At 44.8% G+C, this 20,438-nt stretch overlaps 1 protein-coding gene across 2 annotated transcripts in view; it reads right to left on the bottom strand.

Moving 5' to 3' along the window:
* trpm2 (transient receptor potential cation channel, subfamily M, member 2) overlaps positions 1–20,438 on the bottom strand; it is a 543,973-nt gene that overhangs the window by 78,821 nt on the left and 444,714 nt on the right. For both annotated transcript variants that reach the window (XM_041200804.1, XM_041200805.1), the window contains 3 exons: positions 19,712–19,825; positions 15,550–15,787; positions 14,008–14,126 (listed from right to left, as the gene is read on the bottom strand). In XM_041200804.1, the coding sequence (XP_041056738.1) occupies positions 14,008–14,126; positions 15,550–15,787; positions 19,712–19,825 (471 nt within the window). The remainder of the gene's footprint in view (positions 1–14,007; positions 14,127–15,549; positions 15,788–19,711; positions 19,826–20,438) is intronic.

The following is a 20,438-nucleotide window of genomic DNA, read 5'->3' as shown; positions in this document are numbered from 1 at the left end:
TGGGCAAAAGACCAAAAAAAGATTTTCAAGATAGCTTTTCCAGCTGTGGGGGAGTTTGCCCTAACATAATCTTCCCACACTGGGGAGCTTTTCCTGGGCAGACTGGGAAGTTAATTAGCTGTCCACTCCACAAGATAGGCAGCCAATTAACATTGTTAAGGTCTCAATTTGGGGCAATTTTATGGCCTTGATGGTATTTTTCTGGCAATGAAATGGCACCCTCACCACATGCTCAGTGGAAACAGCCTCCCTATGGCAGGTTGGGGGGCATCGGGACAGGAGTCTCCATGTCCAATGACAGCAACGCAGGCTGAAAAGGCAGCACTCCCAGCTAAATCAATTCAATTGGAAGTGTCATTCCCTCCCCTCCAAGGGGCTTTTCCCATAAGAGTTTTTTACTTAAATCTATACCTCTGAGAATGCCTCCATGTGAGGCACCCTTGTGGTCTCTGACCTGCCTCAGGAGTGCCCACTTCTCCTGATGGGGCTGACAAGTTTCAGGAGCTGCCAGCCCTCTGATTAGGCAGAACTGAAAGGGGAATTTTATGCTGCTAAAGTGGGGGAAGAGGAGCAAGAACAGAAAGGAAGGCCTGGGATAGGGTTGAGACTGAGAGAGATTAAATGTCAAAGATGTCATGGAACAAATGGCAAAGGGAGTTGTAATTGTTGTAGTAAAGAAACACAACATTTGTCCAGAATAATTAACTGCTCTGTGCTAAAGCAAAAACATGAAAAGCCAAATACAAACAGGCATATGACAAAAAACACAATCAAAATGAGGGACAGAGTTCATGGTCTGAAATTGTTGAACTCAATATTGAGGCCAGAAGGCTGTAGTATGCCTAATCGGTAAGGTGCCTGGTATGATATGATAGCTATTACAGAGATATGGTTGCAAAGTAACTATGGCTAGGATCTGAATATTCAATTTGGCATTTCAGAAGGACAGGAAGGAAGGGAAGGAGGTGTGGTAGTTCTGTTAATCAAGGCTTAGATCAGTACAGAAGTGAGAAATGAACTTGTTCAGAAGATCAAAACGTAGAATCAGTTTGGTTGGGATAAGGAAAAACAAAGGAAAGAAGTCACAGGTGGGAGTCATTTATAGGTCCTGTAGCAGTAGATACACTGTAGGACAGAATATAAATCAAAAAAAAGAAAGAGGGTTGCAAGAAATCTACTGCAATAATCATGGGAGATTTTAATCTTCATAGGACTTGGGAGCAGGTGTGGACCATTTAGCCTTTTGAGCCTGTTCCACTATTCAATAAGATCATGGCTGGTCTGGTTGTTTCTCAACTCCACTTTGTCGTCTGACCCCCCCACAACCCTTGCCTCCCTTGTCTATCAAAAATATGTGTACTCTGCTTTGAATAAATTCAATGACCCATCCTCCACTGCTTTTTGGGGAAATTAATTCCACATACTAACAGCTCTTTGAGAGAAAATATCTCTCCTCATCTCTGTATTAAATGGTAGACCTTTTATTCTTAAACTGTGTCCCCTGGTTCTAGTCTCTCCCGCAAAAGGAAACATCCTCCTGGTATCCACCCCATCAAGGATCTTATATGTTTCCATAAGATCATTTCTCATTCTTCTAAACTCCAATAGGTTTAGGCCTTTTCTCATTACCTTTCTTCATAAGAAAAGCCCCTTATCCCAAGAATAAGTCAAGTAAACCTTCTCTGAACTGCTTCTAACACAATGATATCTTTTTTCAAATAAGGAAGCCAAAACTGTATACAGTATTCTAAATGCGGTCTCACCAAGCTGCAGTACAGCTCCAGTAAAACTTCCCTACTTTTATATTCCATTCCTTTTGCAATAAATGTCAACATTCCATTTGCCTTCCTAATCACTTGCTGTACCTGCATACTAATATATTTGAGATTCATATACCAGGACACCCAGATCCCTCTGTACCATCGAGTTCTGCAATCTCTCTCCATTTAAATAATATACTGCTTTTCTATTCTTGCCAGAGTGGACAAGTTCACATTTTCCCACATTTTACTCTATCTGCCAAATTTTTGCCGAATCACTTAACTTACCTATATCCCTTTGCAGACTCTCTACAATCTCTTGCCAACTTACTCTCCTACCTAAACAAAAACAGAATTACCTGGAAAAACTCAGCAGGTCTGGCAGCATCGGCGGAGAAGAAAAGAGTTGACGTTTCGAGTCCTCATGACCTGCTGAGTTTTTCCAGGTAATTCTGTTTTTGTTTTGGATTTCCAGCATCCGCAGTTTTTTTGTTTTTACTCTCCTACCTATATTGGTGTCATTGGTAAATTTAGCTAACATACATTCAGTCCCTTCATCCAAATCATTGATGTAGATTGGAAATAGTTGAAGTTGATCCCAGTGGCATTCCACTCGTCACAGCATGCCAACTCAAAGAAGACTGCTTCTTGTAAGCCAATCAGTCCTTTATTCATGCTATACTCTCACCGTGTAATCTTATTTTATATAGTAACCTTTGATGTGGCACACTTGCCTTCTGGAAGTCCAAGTACACCACATCTACAGCTTCCCCTTTATCCACCTTGCTTGTTACTTCCTCAAAAAACTCTAATAAGTTAGTTAAACATGGGGCAGGATTTTCCCGTCAGCAAGTTGGGGGGGGGGGCCCACTCGCTGACGCGTAAAATGACACGTGGTGACGTCGGGCGGAACTCCCAACATCACCACGCCCCATTTAAATTTTCAGATAGGCAGCAAAATCAGCTGTGCGCCTGCTGACCTGTCAGTGGCCAACTGAGGCCATTGACAGAGTCATTAAACTAATTAATGGACCTGCCTGCCCAACCTTAAGGTTGGCGGGCAGGCCAGGAGTCCTGGTGGGAATTAGAAAAAGCATGAACCCTCATCCACGAGCGAGATGAGGTTTTATGTAGGTTTTAAAAAATTTAATTAAAGTTCTTTCAAAAATTATGGACATGTCCCAACTCATGTGACAGTATCACATGAGAGGACATGTCAGGGAATTTTTTTTTCTATTTTTAATATTTTTGACAGTAGAGGTGATCTCCCTGGGGCAGCACTTAGCCTCAGGGAGATGACTGCGCTTTTTCATGCGCCTGCGCGAAACAGCACATTCTCAGGTTTAGGGATTCCCCCCCGCCCACACAGGGACCACATAGTGCTTCTGTGCGGACGTCATGCTGGGTGGGTTTTAATTGGCCCGCCCACATAAAATGGCACTGCTCCCCTGACTGGGGGCGCCGATCGGAGGCACACCTGTGTGTGCTTGCACTTCAATTTCGCCACCAACAGGGGAAAATCCTGCCCATGATTTCCATTTCACAATCCCATGTTCACTCTGCCTAATCAACTTACAATTTTCTAAGTATCTTGCTATGACCTTCTCAATAAAGGATTCTAGAAATTTCCCTATGACAGTAGTTTTCTACTGTCTCCCTCCCTCCTTTCTTGAATAAAGATGTTACATTAGCTATTTTCCAATCCACTGGGACCCTTCCAGAATCTAAGGGATTTTGGAAATGATTATAGAAATTATAGAAACTTGGAAAATAATATATAAAATATTTGCCAGAATGGTTCAGGGAATGAGGAACTTAAGTTACATAGATAGATTGGAGAAGTTGGGACCATTTTCCTTGGACAAGAGAAGGTTGAATGGAGATTTGATGGAGGTATTCAAAATCATGAGGATTCTGGACAGCGTAGATAGGTAAAAACTATTCTCACTGGTGGAAGGATCGAGAATGAAAGGGCAAAGATTCAAGGTAATTAGCAAAAGGAGCACGGGAGGCATGAAGAAAAATGTTATCATGCAGTGATTGGTTAGGATCTGGAATACACTGCCTGAATGTGTGGAGGCAGCAGGTTCAATCAAGGCCTTCAAGAGGGAATTGGACATCACAGTGGGATAAAAAGGAAGAATGCGCGAGTTTACAGGGGGAAGGCGGGAAAATGGCAATAGTTACATTGCCCTTTCAAAGACCAGTGCAGAGATGATGGGCCAAATGACCTCCTTCTGTGCTGTAACAATTCTGGGATTTGGGTAGATTGGATGCATCAAACTAGCAAAGGTAGCTTTGGGGGATAATTTTGAGTATATCTGGGACAATTCCTTAGAAAAATATATTCTGAAAACAACCACGGGACAGGCTATTTTAGACCTGGTAATGTGTAATGTGTTAATTACCTCATAGTAAAAAATCATCTAGGTAAGAGTGATTATAACATGCTGGAATTTCACATTCAATTTGAGGGTGAAAAATTTGGGTCTGACACTAATGTTTTAGTACAAATCTGGGACGATTCTGCCCGAAGTGCAGTAGACGGCAGGTAAAACAACATTTTACCCACCAGCCACAATGGCAGTTTCTCACGTTGTATTGTCCCAAACCCGCCGCATTAATTATGCATTTCTGGGAAACATACCATTCCAATGCAGGCAGACTCTCATTCACCCGCCATGCCATCACCTCGCTGCTTCATCGCGCAGGGTGCCATATTTAAATAGCCAAAACTGCTGCACAGGAGACATAGCCCCAAAAGGCAAGAAGACTGCAGCGCCCAGGTTCTATGAAGTGTCCCTCAAATGCCTTTTGGATGCAGTGGAGGCCCGCTATGTTGTCCTCTACCCCTGCCCTGGCTGCAGGATGGGCAGGAACATCATCACTCCGACTTGGGAGGTGGTGGCAGCAGTGGTCAGTGTCAATGCCTTGCAAAAGGGACAGCACAGTGTCACAAGAGGATGAATGATCTCCTTTGTTCCGCCAGGGTATGTCACTCTTCTCATCACTCGCAACTCACACACTCAAACACATCACACATCCACAGGGATCTCACTCACTGCCAGTTCAAGGGACATCACCATTCACTCACTCACTCATCCCTTCATTGTCCTCATCCCATCCATGGGACCACTCACCATCCACACTTGCCAGGCATACTTATCATCTGGCCTGACAGGCTTCTGGTTCTCCATCTCTATTCATGCAGGACAAGCTAGCAAGAGGGAGAGGTTGCAGACTGGCGGAGGAATGCCTGAAATCAAGGTCCTCATGCACTTTGAAAATAGAGTCATCCAGAGGCTGGTGAGGACCGTTCCTGTGTTGATGGTGAGGTCAGCAGTGCTCTACCAAGTGAGGATCCAGTAGTGCAACATCCATCAGACAACCATGCTGTGAGTGATGTGTCCTGTTTCACAGGCCACTGCCATGCACTAATTATCTCCCGTTGCTTTCGCAGGTACATCTTGGAAACTGCCAAGAGGGTCCACGACCCAGAGCCTCCAATCAAGCCCTGAGGGAAGCTCAGAAGAGGAATTCACTGAAACCCTCCCCAATGACCCATCAAAGCGCTCACCCACACCCTCTATCAGTACAGAGAGACACACCTCGGTGGGACCTAGCTTTAGAGTAGCCTTGGGAACACAATCTGGTGAGCACATTTACTTCCTGAACCACAACAGGCTGCAGTAGGGACTTCCCAGGTGTCTGGCACTTGAAGGACTGCTGGAGTGCAAGTCAGATGATGATTCTCTGGACTCAGTCATGTCACTGCTGCTGGAGATGCAAAGGCAAGCTCGGAACATCAGGAAGGGATGTCCGCTGCACTCCTCAGATCGCAAGGCACGATGGAGCAGTCTGTCCACCTTCAGGCTGAGGCGATAGCACTGGCATGCCAATGTACTGAGGTCAGCACTGGTAGGATAGCAGCCGCCATGGAGACCTTGGCCCAGGATGTCACTCCTGCATTGCTGCGTGGGCTGAACTCCATTGTCAACGCCATAGTTGGCCTCCAACAGTGAGTACATGAGAGAGGTGCTGGGCAGCCCTATCTCACTCCAGCTACCCCTTCTCATCAAGGAGTCAGCTATGGGCCCTTGGGAACACATAGGGAGGAGAATCAGCAGGTGTACCCCACGGAGCCATCCATCCAGGTGACTCCGGAAGTTTCTGGTCCATCCAAACCCATTCTTCCTGTGACCTCAACAGCTCCAGCTCCACAGGCCAAGGAGGGTGCCACTGTCACACAGCAGGACCCCAAACGCAGGCCGTGGCCCTCCAGGTCTAAGTCGTCCAGAGGAAACCCGCCAAGGTGATCACAGAGAGGGGGTCACAGTCAGCAGGCTGCCTCCATCTCCGCTGTAGATATCCGGGGAGCACCAAGGCAGGGTTGGGAAAATTAAGAAGATGTAGTTGCACAGCCAGGGCATGGGTGTTCATCACTTGTACATAATCTTCACCATTGTAAATAAACTCCCAGGAACATCTCCCTGCCTATAATACCTTGTTCTGATGAACAGTGTTCTTGTTACTCAGATTTGAAACTTTCCTGCACAAGATGAAGGCAGATGTCTCAGTCCAGGGCCTCTTCCCTGTCCTTTGTGCAGCCTTCAGACCAAAGTGATGATCTGGCTTCACACTCCCTGGACATATTAGTAATGCCTGCACTTCAACGGTGCTTGTCATTGATGCCACAATGTCATGGGCAGGCATCACAGAGTTCTGCCACTCTGTGTGCTCTCAGTACCTTTAAGCTGGGGTTGGTCCCATCTCTTCAGCATCTGTGACCAGTGAAGCTGTGCTCCTGAAGGGGTCAGGTGCTGAAGGCGGACAAAGGGTCAGGTGCTTTTAAAGCTTCATGGCCGCGTCTCTTTGATATAGCCCTGATCATAGAGTGCAAGGGAGCTGACCTCGGCTAGACAGGAGTCAGACATTCTCAGACACTATGTGAAGATCTATGGAGTGTCCTCACCGCTTGTCGTCATCATCCTCCTTCAGTTGACCGATTATTAGGGCCTCCACTGCATCTCCATGACAGGAGCATTATCACAGACGTAATGTGTGATGACTTAAGCCAGACTGTAGTTAAACATTCATAGATGTAATGTGAGGATTTATCAGTGTCTCCTCACTGCATGTCGTTATCATTCTCCACAAATCTAGCCGCTATGAGGGCCTCCCAAATGTACCTGCCTCCTCTGGCCAGTGCGAGGGCCTTATCGCAGTCATCTTCGCCTTCGAGGACCTCTTCACCCTCATGCCCGTCAACATCCTCATCATTGGAGGAGGTCTCCAGCTCCTGCATCTCCTCCTCAGCCAGCTCCTCTCCCCATTGCAGTGCCAGGTTGTAAAGGATGTAGCAGGTGTCAACGATGCGTGACACCACCTGTCGACTATATTACAGGGCTCCACCAAACCAGTCTAGGCACCAGAACCTCATTTTCAGCACTCCCAATGGTTTGCTCCAAGTTGCGTGTGGCAGCATGAGCCTCGTTATACCTTTGCTCTGCTGCAGTCTGAGGCTACCGCACAGGTATCATCAGCCACATCCTCTGTGGGTAGCCCTTGTCTCTGAGGAGCCAACCTTGCAGCCTCTGTGGGCTCTGGGAGACGTCAGTGATCTGTGACAAGCTGAGAATGTATGAGTGGACACTCCCTGGAAACCATGCACAGGTCTGCAGATGCATTTGTGGTGGTCACACACCAGCTGCACATTCAGCGAATGGAAGTAAGTGCAGTCAATCACACCCTGCACCTGTGGGAAGCATTACATCTGGGCAAATCCAGTCCTTTTTGCATCCTGGCTCTCTTGGTCCCAGGCAAAATGCACAAAGTTGTGTGCCCTCACATTTGTGGGTGGAGACTTGTAATAACCCACAGAGGTCAGCTGTTTAGCCCTGAAAGGATCCACTGGCGTAAAATTTGAGCGCTGCAGTCACTTTCAAGGCTGCTGACAGTGGATTCTCTCCATGACATCATGGCGCCAAATCCTGCAGCAACTGGCAGATGTGTCCGACCAGTTCCCTGGACATGCACTGTCTTTGGTGAGACTGGTCGTCAGTCATCTGCAGGAATGAAAGATGGCATCTAGAGACCCTAGGTCTAGCTATGCGCCGACCAATGATAGCTCTTCAGCTGCATGTGCTGGAGCCCCAGCCGCTCCTTCTTGCTGAGGATGTTGCTCCTCCATCTGTCCTGCCAGGTGCCTTTGTCACTCTCTTCTCCATCGTCTCCGCCCTCTATTTGCCCCGAAGCACGCAGCTAGTTCACTAAGCTCCATGCTTCTGATGTACTCCTCCTGCAGGATGAAAGACAGAGGCGCGTGGGTTAGCTTGGGTATACTAAGAACCTCTCTTGGTCAATGCATCCCGGAGAGTGCTGTCCATCACTTGGATGGCCAGAGTTTAGTGCACTGCATGGCTGCCTGAAACCCCAACCACCTCCATCCCACTCCACCTGACTGATTGGCAGAAGTTTTGCCCATTGAACTGCATGCTGTACCCTCAGCTCAGGTGCAGGCATTCTCCTAACCCACACTGCTTGACTACATGCTAGCTTGAACCATGGGGCAGACTGGTCCATACCAGGGTGATGACATTGCAAGGGGCTGTGAGTACCTCCACTAGTGAATGCTCCACGGCCAGCTTCAGCATGGAGATTGCACAATGTGCCCAGTCCTTCAACTGTTCTGCAGTCCACTAAAACATTCATTAGTTTGCAGTCTGTGCCCAAGAGGTGAAAAATTCTGCAGCACTTGGTGGCACTTGCATGCCCCTGCATTGCTTGAGTAGTCAGAAAAGCTAGAGGCCCGACTCCACCCATGTCATTCTGGTTGCGTCCAACAGTCTCGGCCGCAGAGGAAGTCACTTTATACAAGGTTCCTTAATTCATAGCCGCTTCCCTCTCCCTCACCTTGCACGTACTTGTGTGCTTCCTTCAGCCGAAGGGCAGCCTTTGCCCAACCCCCCCACCCCCAGCAATGTGCCTCAACTGCAGGGCAGCCCTTGCCCCCACATCTCTAATGTAACTCAACTTTGAAGTCCTATAGGCAACCTGGGAGAGTGCTGTACAACGTTACTGTATACTCACCTCTGAATTCCCCTCAAAGTGCAGCCCGCCAAGTGCAAGCCTTATATACTGTTGGTGAAATATGTGGGCGGATGATCCAGCAAGAGGGCAGGGGGAATGATTCTGGCAGTCTGACCTTATAATGATATGCAGATATATTTCAATGAGGTTCACGGCATCCGACGGTGAGAAGCATGGCCCGTCACCAATGGGCTGAGTGGATGATCACAAACTAGTTTCATGACCTCGTGAAACTGATGTCTGGCTTTCTTGCTATATTGTCTGCTCACGCCGCCAAGCATGCCCAACACCAACAGGCAACAGATGATTCCGTCCTTAAACTTAAATGAATGCAACTTCCAGGTATGAAGACAAAGTTGGCCAAAGTGGAATGGGTAAATGGGTTAAAAGGTAAGACGGTAGAGAAGCAGTGGCAGACATTTAAGGAGATATTTCGTTACTCTCAGTAAAAATATATTCCATTGAGAAAAAAAAGACGACCAGAAGAATGCACCATCCATGGTTAACTAAAGAAGTTAGAGGTGGTACTAAATTGAAAGAAAAGATGTACAATGTTTCAAAGATTAGCGATAGGCCAGAAGTTTGAGAAAGTTTTGGAAACCAGCAAAGGATGACTAAAAAAATAAAGAGGGAAAAATTGGGGTAATGAAAGAAAACTAGCAAGAAATACAAAAACAGACAGTAAAAGTTTTCTACAAGTATTCTAAAGTATATGCTTTAAGTATATAGCAAAAGCGGGAGTGTTGGTCTCTTAGAGAGAGAGAGACTGGGGAATTAATAATCACAGCAACACAGAATTATTACAGCACAGGAGGCCATTTGGCCCATCAAGTCTGACCAGAAACAAGGAAATGACAGAAATTTGAATTTTGTATCTGCCTTCAGAGTGGAAGTCGCAAACACCAACCCAAGAATAATAGGAAAGTGGTGGCAAAGGGAAGAGCTAAAAACAATCATGATCACTAGAGAAAATGTACATGGTTAGAGCTAACTAACCAGAAACAGAGAGCCGTGATAAATGGGTAATTTTCAGGTTCACAGGTTGTAGCTAGTAGAGTATTGCAGAGATCATTATTGGGGCCTCAACTATTTATGATCTATATTAATAATTTGGATGACTTGGCTGTATTGTAGCCAAATCAGCTGATGATCCAAAGATAGGTGTGAAAACAAATTATGAGGATATAAAGGATCTATAAAGGGAGGCAGGTAGGTAAGTGAGTGAGTAAAAACTTGGCAGATGGCGTTTAATGTTGGAAAATGTGAGGTTCTCCACTTTGGCAGGCAGAATAGAAAAACAATTAATTAAATTTTGGGAGACGACAGAATGCTGCAGTAGAGATGGTTCTGGATGTCATTATACATGAATCACAAGTTAGCATGCAGATCCAGCAAGTAATTAGGAAGGTAAATAGAATGTTGGTCTTTTATTGAAAGGTGGATGAGTATAAAAGTAGTGAACTCTTCCTACAACTGTACAGGGCATTGGTGAGATTGCACCTGGAGTACTGTGTATAGCTCTGTTCTCTTTACTTGAAGGATATACTTGCGTTGGAAGCAGTTCAGAGAAGGTTTACTAAGCTGATTCCTGGGATAAAGGGCTTGTCTTGAGGAAAGGTTGAGCCAGATGGGCCTATACTATTGGAGTTCAGAAGAATGAGCAGTGATCTTATTGAAACACAAAATTTGTGGGATCTTGACAGGATAGATGCTGAGATGATGTTTCCTCTTGCAGGGGAATTTAGAACTAGGGGACACAGTTTAAAAATAAGTGGTCTCATTTAAGATGGAGACGAGGATTTTTTTCTCTCAGAGGATCATTAGTTTTTGGAATTCTCTTCCACTGACAGCACTGGAGGCTAGATCATTGAATATATTCAAGGCTGAGTTAGACAAATTTTTGATCAACAGGGGTGTCAAGGGTTATGGGAGACAGGCAGAAAAGTGCAGGTAAGGCCACAATCAGATCAACCGTGATCTATTGAATGGTGGAGAAGGATCAAGGGGCCAAATGGCCCACCTCTGCTCCTATTTCTTATGATCTTATGAATGCACACCATCTAGAAAAAGGCTTGACATTGTCATGAGAATATAATAATTTTCATAATATTTTTCTGGTCTATTGTAAAGTAGGTTTATAGGGGGTTGTGTTCTCTCTGTGCATGTAATTTAATTAGATGTTGTCGCCAAGCAGGCTGCAAGTTGAAGTTATTAAAAGAAATAGGGTGTAGAAGTGTCTTTAATATGCTAATCAGTAAACATGGTTGGGGTCTTAGGATGTAAGGTGTAAAGGGAATTTGCATTTTTAGATAGATGGAAGGGGATTTGAATTTCAAAGAGGTTAATGAGAATAGTAGCAACATGAAAAGAATTATATTATGAGAAAGTTAAAAGCTCCAAAGACATAATGGTAACAATGGAATTTACATATTATATGTCGGAGAAGGCATTGTAAGGTCTAACAGAAGGGTGTGAAGCTTCCAGAATTTGTGCATTAAGCCTGTCTACAGAAACCGAAGCTGGAGGAAGCCACTCTGAATTCCACTGTCCAGGGTATTGTGTTAATTTGCTGGATCTGATTAAAGTCTAAAATATATATTTTTGGACCGTTGCCTTACTGGGAATCAGGTTAATTAGGGATTTTAGGAATCATTATAGTAATAATTTATAGACTTAAGTATGTGCTTGAAATCTTTTATTTTGTTAATAAATATTTTAATTTTAGTTTTTAAAAATTCTCAAGTCTTGGCAGACTTATTAATTCTGAATTCAGGGCATGCATCTCGAAATAAATACAAATTGCAAAACTGTTATGATACCGTAATCAAGTTTCCCTCATGGAATTGATCTGCCTGCTGCATCATAACAACATATAGGTGTCTCAGCAGGGTCTGAAGGCAGAAAGCCACCAAATGGGTATGAGAGGATACCGGAACCTGAACTCCCAGTGGAGACTCAGCACTGCAGCAGGAAGCCAGTACACTCTTTTTGTACCAGAAGAAGTCGACTTGTTTCTTCTATATCTTGGCAACAAATCATGGGCAAGAATGAAAGTGATCAACAAGTACCACAGTATAGCAACCACCAGTAACCATTGCTGAACCATAGGGACAGCATTTGGAACAGTCCTGTCCAGCTCCCTAGGAAAGTGGTGACCTTGACCTCCAAGAGCCAGTTCACCGACCAGGCTTCTTCAGCAGGGCTAAGATCGGTTCCCAAAGCCTGAATTCCTGCAGCAGGGAGTCACTGAATGATCAGAAGTCAAGAACATTTCTCCCAATTGATGCTGACAAAGGACATCACAGAGTAGATCTGCTAATATTTGTGCATCCAGGTCAATAGGATCCATGACCATGAGGAGCATGTCATTGGCATTGGTCAAGAGGATGGCCTTCACATCCATCCTGTGCAAAGCAAGATCATCCATGATCTTATTGAATGGTCAAGAAGGCTCAATGGGCTGAACGGCCTACTCCTGCAAAAGGCACAGGAAAGATCCAAGTAGATGGCATATTTATGAAGGTACAAGCAAATCCTCACAGTTAATGCCCACAACCTACATACAATTAAATACAATTAATAAACAATTTACAGCATTGGGTGAAAGGGTGGATGAAGTGGATTTAACATTAACTTTCAAAAGGGAATGGGGTTAATGTTTAAAGGAAAATTGCAGGGCAATAAGAAAAAAAAACAGGAGAATGAGAAAACTGGATAGATTTTTCATAGAACTAGCATAAGCATGATGGGCTGAATGGCCTGCATTATATATTGCTCTATCATTTCATTAGACAGCCCTTCATGTACATTTAGTGAGGGAGGGGTTAAGGAGGCCTCTCAGGTACAAGAGTTTGAGGAGAAGGGTTTGAGCTACCTCTCTTGATATAGGAATGCAAGAATGGAGTTACAAGGACTTCCTCAGATGTGGGAGTGAAAGAGAGGAACTTGAGGAGATTCCCCAGATAGGGGTGTGTGAGAGAGGGGTCGGAGGGGCCTCTCCAGGTAGAAACACATGAGCAATACAGAATTACCAGAGAGTTTGAGGGTGCTCTCCAACTAAGACATAGTATGTTTTCTCACCACTTGGAAGAAATCATCAATGTTTTCAGTATCCAATATAAAGCTGCGTTTTGATGTTTGTTAAAGGATTGTATTGTGTGTGTTATCTGGAATCAGTATTTTCCCATCAATGCTCTGTTGGAGAATCTGACAGAACCTGAAGTGGGACGTAAGTGATGGTTTGTCCTGAAGTTCCAGCATTGGGACACCAGCACCTGGAAGTTCCCCTCCAAGCCACTCACCAGCCTGACTTGGAAATATATTATCTTTCCTTCACTGTCACTGGGTCAAAATCCTGGAACTCCCTCCCTAACAGCACTGTGGGTGTATCTACACCACAGGGCCTGCAGCGATTCAAGAATGCAGCTCAGCACCACCTTAACAATGGCAATTCGGGATGGGCAATAAATGCTGGCCTAGCCAGCGAGGTCCACATCCCATAAATGATTTTTTAAAAATTGTATATATTGTGCAGTGTGGAACGCACAGCCAAGATTTCTGAGCTTAATTCTCAGTCTCTCTGTTGAGTTAGCTGTTTCAGCTGAAGAACTACATTGAGTTATGGGGAAGGGAAAGGGTAAAAAACAGCCAATGAATGGGTGTGTGTTTTTTTTATTTGTTCATTGGATTTAGGTATTGCTGGCTAGGCCAGCATTTATTGCCCATCTCTAATTGCCCTTGTTCAGGGGCATTTAAGAGGCAACCATATTGCTGTGCATCTGGAGCCACATGTAGGACAGATTTCCTTCCCTAAGGAACATTAGTGAATCAGACGGATTTTTGCGACAATCATTTCACTGTCATCATCAGACTTTTAATTCCAGGTTTTTATTGAATTCAAATTTCCCCATCTGCAGTGGTGGGATTCAAACCCAGGTCCCCAGAGCATTACCCTGGGTATCTGGATTGCTAGTCCACTGACAATACCATTGTGCCACCGCCTGTGTTTGTGTGTGTAGATCTCCGATCAGGATAGGGCCAGCAGTTTGCAAGCTTCCCATGGTCATTTGAAGCTCACAAAACTTGTAACCAGGGAGAGTCAGTGCCTTAGGAATGCTGGGAGGGAGAAAAAGTGCCGAACATCAAAACCAACACAAACCTGCAAATGAGTCCCACCACAAAAATCAAAATGGCAGCCACGTCCATCCGATTCCAGGTGCTGCTGATGTACAGGAGAGCTTTTCTACGGAACCCAAACCCACCTGGATCATAGAACAGCTGAAATCAGACCAGCATCTAGTTAGATAAAACCAAGAGAAAGCAGAACAGTAACAGGGCACAGCTAGTGCCCCCGGAACAGGAAAAAGAGATCATTCAACCCCTCAAACCTCTTCTGCTGTCCAATTAGATGACGACTGTTCTGTATCATAATTCTTTCTTTCCACCTTGGTTTCTTATCCTTAATAATCTTGTCTAACTAAAATCTATCAATCTTAGCTCTGGCATTTTGAATCGACCCCCACCCCCATCACCCAATTTCAACAGCTTTTTTGAGTAGACACGTTCAAATTATACACGTCTTGTCAATGCAAGTTGTCCTTTGACTTAACATTTTAACCCTAATATCATTTTGGTGAAATATTGTGCTGTTTCAGCATGCAAAGGGATGTCTGGGCTCTCACCTGAGCCTCAGGGAAAACATTGCTCAATTGACAACTCTGGGTCTTGATCTATTCTGTCAGTTTCACAATGTTATTTACACAAGATGTAGAGGTTTCAAGTGCTTGCAGTTTCTGATAAAGGGTCTCAGTGATTGACACTTTTATTGGGCTGTAGTGAAAGCAATTTTTATGAATGAATCACTGCTTTTATAAAGCTTTCTTAACACATCCTATTGTCACTATTGGGTTCATTGGTTCTATTCAGACTGTACAGTGGTTGAATAGGCCTGGAACTATCATAGCTTGACATGGATAGTATGAGAGGCCATGATGGGGGATGGGGGAGTTGGTGGGTGGAAAGGGATAGCTTGGCATGGAGGATGTGAGGGGTCCTGGGGGTGGAGGGCCCGAGGTGGCACGGATGGGGCATAGGGAGTGTGGGGGTGAAGGGGTGTGAGGGATGAGGTCTAGAGGGACTGTTTTTATAATAACTGGAACAAAGTCCCACAGCACTGAAATGAGTCTTTTAAACAGCCTACCTCAGCACCCAGCAGCCCCTGTGGCTACTCCTGAATGCTTTCCACTCCCAGGTCAGGTAAAGAGGGGTTACGTACGGAGTAAAGCTCCTTCTACACTCTCCCGTCAAATACTTCCAGACGAAGTACAATACGGGTTAGATCAGAGCAGAGCTCCCTCTACGCTGTGGTATGAATATATTACAGTTTCAATTCCAATATGTGCACCTTACCATCCATGGGGGCCATTTTTTAAATTTCCTACCTGGTTACCTCCCAATGAGACTTTGAATTAGTGGTTAATTTGTTGTCTAGGTCGTGCTTGTTTGAGATTGGATCGATTCAATGTCAAAAATCTTGTGCTTTGGATGGTGATCTGCAGTGATGGTAGGAAATGTCCATCCCTTTGTCTTGTGCTGGACTTCAGCTCCCCCAGGCTAACTGACAGTGCCTAACTCCAGGGAGCATGTTAGTTATTGTACTCAGTGCCCCCTTGCCCATGTATGCCAGAAGATTGAGCCTTACCTGTCTTATTTCCTCACACACCAGGGTAGAAAGCCAGAAATAGAGAAAATATTCCCTTCCTGAAGGTTGGCTCTGGAAATCAATGAGCAGAACATAGGAGAAAAGCCACAGGAAGCCGAAATAGGCCAACACGTTCCAGTAAAAGACCACCACGGGTGCCGTGTAGAAAGCTTTCAGCTGCTGCCAGTGCGACAGTGGCTTTGAATCCTGATCATCAGAATGAGGCAACAGGGCCGTCCTTAAAACAGAGCCAGCAGAAGAAACAGCAGCTCAACAAACTTGGACATGACAACACACACCAGGCAACTTATTTGTTTATGAAACTTTTATCTGATTCATGAAGATGATGGATATCAGTGCCTGGGAATGAAACTCTTTCCATTTCTGGCACCATGTGTTAGAATCCAACAATCTAGGTAGGTACAGCCTGGGTTAGATACAGGGCAAAGCTCCCTGTAAACTGAATCAGGCTACTCTTGGGCAAGTACAGGAAGAGTCTGAGTACAGCTATCCCATCAAACATATTCAGTGGAGGTAAATGCTCAGGTTAGATAGAGAACAATGCTTTATGAATGCTGTGCCATAAAGCACTCCAAGGGCAGCTAAAGCAGTTATCCTCATTTCTCCCCTCCTCTAACATCTCATCAATCCCTCCTTTCCTCTAATATTGGGCTCACTCCTCTCCAACACTGGGCTTGCACAGTGTTGTAGTCTACAGCTGTAGACGACAGCTCCTCACACCCCGCTTCGTGTAAGGACTCCATCCCATTCTCTTAGTTCCTTCGCTTCTGTCGCATCTGTTCTGATGATGCTACCTTTAAAAACAGTTCCTCTGACATGTCCTCCTTCTTCCTTAACCGAGCTTTTCCACCCACGGTCATTGACAGGGCCCTCAACCATGTCCAGCCCATCTCCCGCGCATCCACCCTCATGCCTTCTCCTCCCTCCCAGAAACATGATAGGGTCCCCCTTGTCCCCATTTATCACCCCACCAGCCTCCGCATTCAAAGGATCAACCTCCGCCATTTCCGCCAACTCCAGCATGACGACATCACCAAACACATCTTCCCTTCACCCCCCCCCCCCCCCCCCCCCCCCCCACCCCCCTCCGGCAGCATTCCGTAGGAATTGTTCCCTCCGGGACACCCTGGTCCACTCCTCCATCACCCCTTACTCCTCAACCCCCACCTATGGCACCTCCCCATGCCCACGCAAAAGATGCAACACCTGCCCCTTCACTTCCTCTCTCCTCACCGTCCAAGAGCCCAAACACTCCTTTCAAGTGAAGCAGCATTTCACTTGCATTTCCCCCAACTTAGTCTACTGTTTTCGTTGCTCCCAATGCGGTCTCCTCTACATTGGAGAGACCAAACATAAACTGGGCGACCGCTTTGCAGAACACCTGCGGTCTGTCCACAAGAATGACCCAAACCTCCCTGCCGCTTGCCATTTTAACACTCCACCCTGCTCTCTGGCCCACTTATCTGTCCTTGGCTTGTTGCATTGTTCTAGTGAAGCCCAGTGCAAACTGGAGGAACAGCACCTCATCTTATGACTAGGTACTTTACAGCCTTCCGGACTGAATATTGAATTCAACAACTTTAGATCTTGAACTCCCTTCTTCATCCCCATCCCCTTTCTGTTTCTTCCCCCTTCCTTTTGTTTTTTCCAATAATTTATATAGATGTCTCTTTTCCCACCTATTTCCATTATTTTTAAATCTTTTATGCCCCGCTAGTCTTTCCACCCCACCCCCACTCGAGCTGTACCTTGAGTGCCCAACCATCCATTCTTAATTAGCACATTCATTTAGATAATATCACTACCTTCAACACCTCTGTGTTCTTTTGTTCTTTTGTCTGTGACATCTTTTGATTATCTGCTCCTATCATTGCTTGCTTGTCCCTACAACCACACCACCGCCCCCCCCCACCTTAAACCAGCTTATATTTCTCCCCTCTCCTGATATTCTCTCAGTTCTGTGGAAGAGTCATGAGGACTTGAAACGTCAACTCCTTTCTTCTCCGCCGATGCTGCCAGACCTGCTTAGTTTTTCCGGGTAATCCAGGTAATTCTGTTTTTGTTTTGGATTTCCAGCATCCACAGTTTTTTGTTTTTATAAAAGGCAAAGGATGATGCTTTAAATTTGGAGGCTGGTGAGAAGGAAGGTGAGGATAAGGGGAACCTACAATGGTTCTGGAAGGGAAAGAGGGGACCATTTCTCTCAAGAATATCCTGGTCCACTTCTCTGTCACTTGCAACTCCTCTTCCAAAGGCACCTTGCTATGTAAGCGCAGAAGGTGCAACACGATACCTCTTCTTTTCTCACCCCAAACATTCCTTTCTGTCAAACTGTGATCTGACTATGACTTCTTTCAATTTAGTATACAGTATACTGCTCACGATGTGGTCTCCTCTACATTGAAGTGATTAACTGCAAATTGAGTTCAATTTGCAAGCATGATCATGGCTTTCAGTCACTGGACATTTTAATACATATCTCCACTCCTGCTGTGATTTTGTCCTCTGCCTTCTCCACTTTCCATTGAAACTCAATGTAAACTCAAAGAATAGCACCTCATCTTTGGAGTAGGCATTTTACTGCATTCCAGACTCAGTGGGCTGGATTTTACAGGTGAGGGGTGGGATTCCCACCTCCACCCTGCTGGTGTTTCTGATACTGATCTATCCCATTGCCCGTATCCGGTAAAATTGATCAATGATGGCAACAGGTTATAGAACCAGCACAATGAGGACCCATGCCATTTTACTGACAACCCCACCTCTATTCCCCCACAGGAGGGCCAGTAAAATTTTTCCTGTTAACATTCTTTGAATCTCCACAGATGCTGCCTGACCTGAGTATTTCCAAAATGTTTTATCTTTATTACCTCAAGGGTCAATGTTTTGACCTCTGCTATTTTCAGTCAATGACTTAGATGAGGGAACTAACTGTATTGTGTCCAAGCTTGCTGACAGGAAGGAAAGCAAGCTTTGAGGAGGGTGCAAAGAGACTGTAAAGGAATATAGACCAGTTAACTGATTGGACAGGAAAATGGCAGATGAATTAAAATGTGGGGAAGGGTAGAACTATCCATTTTGGCAAGAAGAAAGGAAAAGCAGGAATATTTTTCAACAAGTGAGACTGGTAAATGTTGGTATCACAGAGTTTTGGGAGTCCTTGTACAGGATAGATAATGTGAAGATACAGGTGCAACAAGGATTCGTTAGATTGATGCAAAAGCAAAATATTTCAGATGCTGGAAATCTGAAATAAAAACAGAAAATGCTGGAAATACTCAGAAGGTCAGGCAGCGTCTGTAGAGGGAGAAACAGAATTAACTTTTCAAGTCTGTGACCTTTTCCAGATTGATTCACTGGATTGATTCATGTGATAAGAGAGCTATTACATATGAGGAGAGTTTGAGTAGAATGAGCCTAAATTCTCTGGAGTTTAGAAGAATGAGGGGTGATCTCATTGAAACATGTAAAATTTATAGAGATCTTGATAGGGTAAATGCTGAAAGGCTGCTGTCCCTGGCTGGAGTGTCTGCAACCAGGGTTCATAGTCTCAGGATAAGGGGACAGCCATCTAAGGAAATTTCTTCACTCAAATCTTCACTGAATCTTTGAAATTCTCTATCTCAGGGAGTTTTGGATGATCGATCAATGAGTATATTCAAGACTGAGATCAATAGATTTTTGGACAATAAGGGAATTGAGGGCTTTGAGGTTAGGGCTGGAAAGCGAAGCAGATGTAAAAGTTTAGTCCTGATGGTGGACTAGGTTCATTGAGCTGTCTGTTGTATTCATTCTGCTATTTTTTGTGTTCTTAAGACTTATAAAAAAGCACAGGTGAGGAGAGACATAACAGAGGAGGCAGAGAGATATAGAGGGTGACAGAGAAAAAGAGAGAAAGGCAAAGAGGGACAGAAAAATAGGCAGATTGAAACAGATAGAGACAGAGAGAGAGAGAGACATACACACACACACGCACACACACACACACAAAGGGAAAGGCAGATAGAGGAGAGGGAATGAGGCATTGAATGAAGGAAAGAGAGACAGAGATGGTGAGAAAAAGAGAGACAGAGAGAAAACATCCAATCAGTCAGCGAGAGAGACAGGAATTTGAATTGCTGAGTTGCTGCCCTGTACTCACGGTGAGATGGAATGTTGTCCAATGTGTACTAAGTTGAGGTTCTCGTTGACAGGTGGATTATCGTTCAGTTCACTATTGCTCAATAGCTTTTTCTTTCTGTTTTCTTCATCCCTTCTGAAAAGAAGAAATTTGTTTTGTGAGAATCAGGAAGATTCTGACTGCTAAGAGTACTCTTTCTTTCACCAGGTAACTGATGCTAACACCTCGACTGAATTCTCCGTACATTATTGGGCACCAGCCACAGATATCGGAATAAGCTTTATTGTATCAAACACAAACTGCCTGCCTTAACCCATTCAGAGCTGGATTACTCTTCCCCACCTCCAACACCCTGTTACTCCCAAAAAGGCCGATCCTGAGATCAGCATCTAGTGGAGGACGCTATAAAAGTAGCTTCAGCCCACCCTGGATGCTCAATAAAAGTGCACAGAGAAAAATTGGGATGGCTCCCACTCTTAGAATCCTATAGACAGTTCTAGTTCATTTATGTCAGTGTGAAAAGAGTAAGGGGGAATTTTATGGAGCCCACAAGACTGGGAAACGTGGCGTGTGAGGTGAAATTCCAATTCCTGGCAGTGAGTTAAGTAGCATGTTTGCAGCGTGTTGAGCCTCACACCGTCCTGTGGCAGGTGCATATTTGTAATACATTTGCATGCCATGAATACTCTTTAGCGTAAAACCTTTTTTAAGTTACGTCCTATCCTCAAGATAAAGTCAGTGGTACACA

This window comes from Carcharodon carcharias, chromosome 12 (genome assembly GCF_017639515.1).
Source record: "Carcharodon carcharias isolate sCarCar2 chromosome 12, sCarCar2.pri, whole genome shotgun sequence".
NCBI classification, from domain to species: Eukaryota; Metazoa; Chordata; class Chondrichthyes; order Lamniformes; family Lamnidae; genus Carcharodon; species Carcharodon carcharias.
This window is presented reverse-complemented; position numbering and strand designations above follow the sequence as displayed.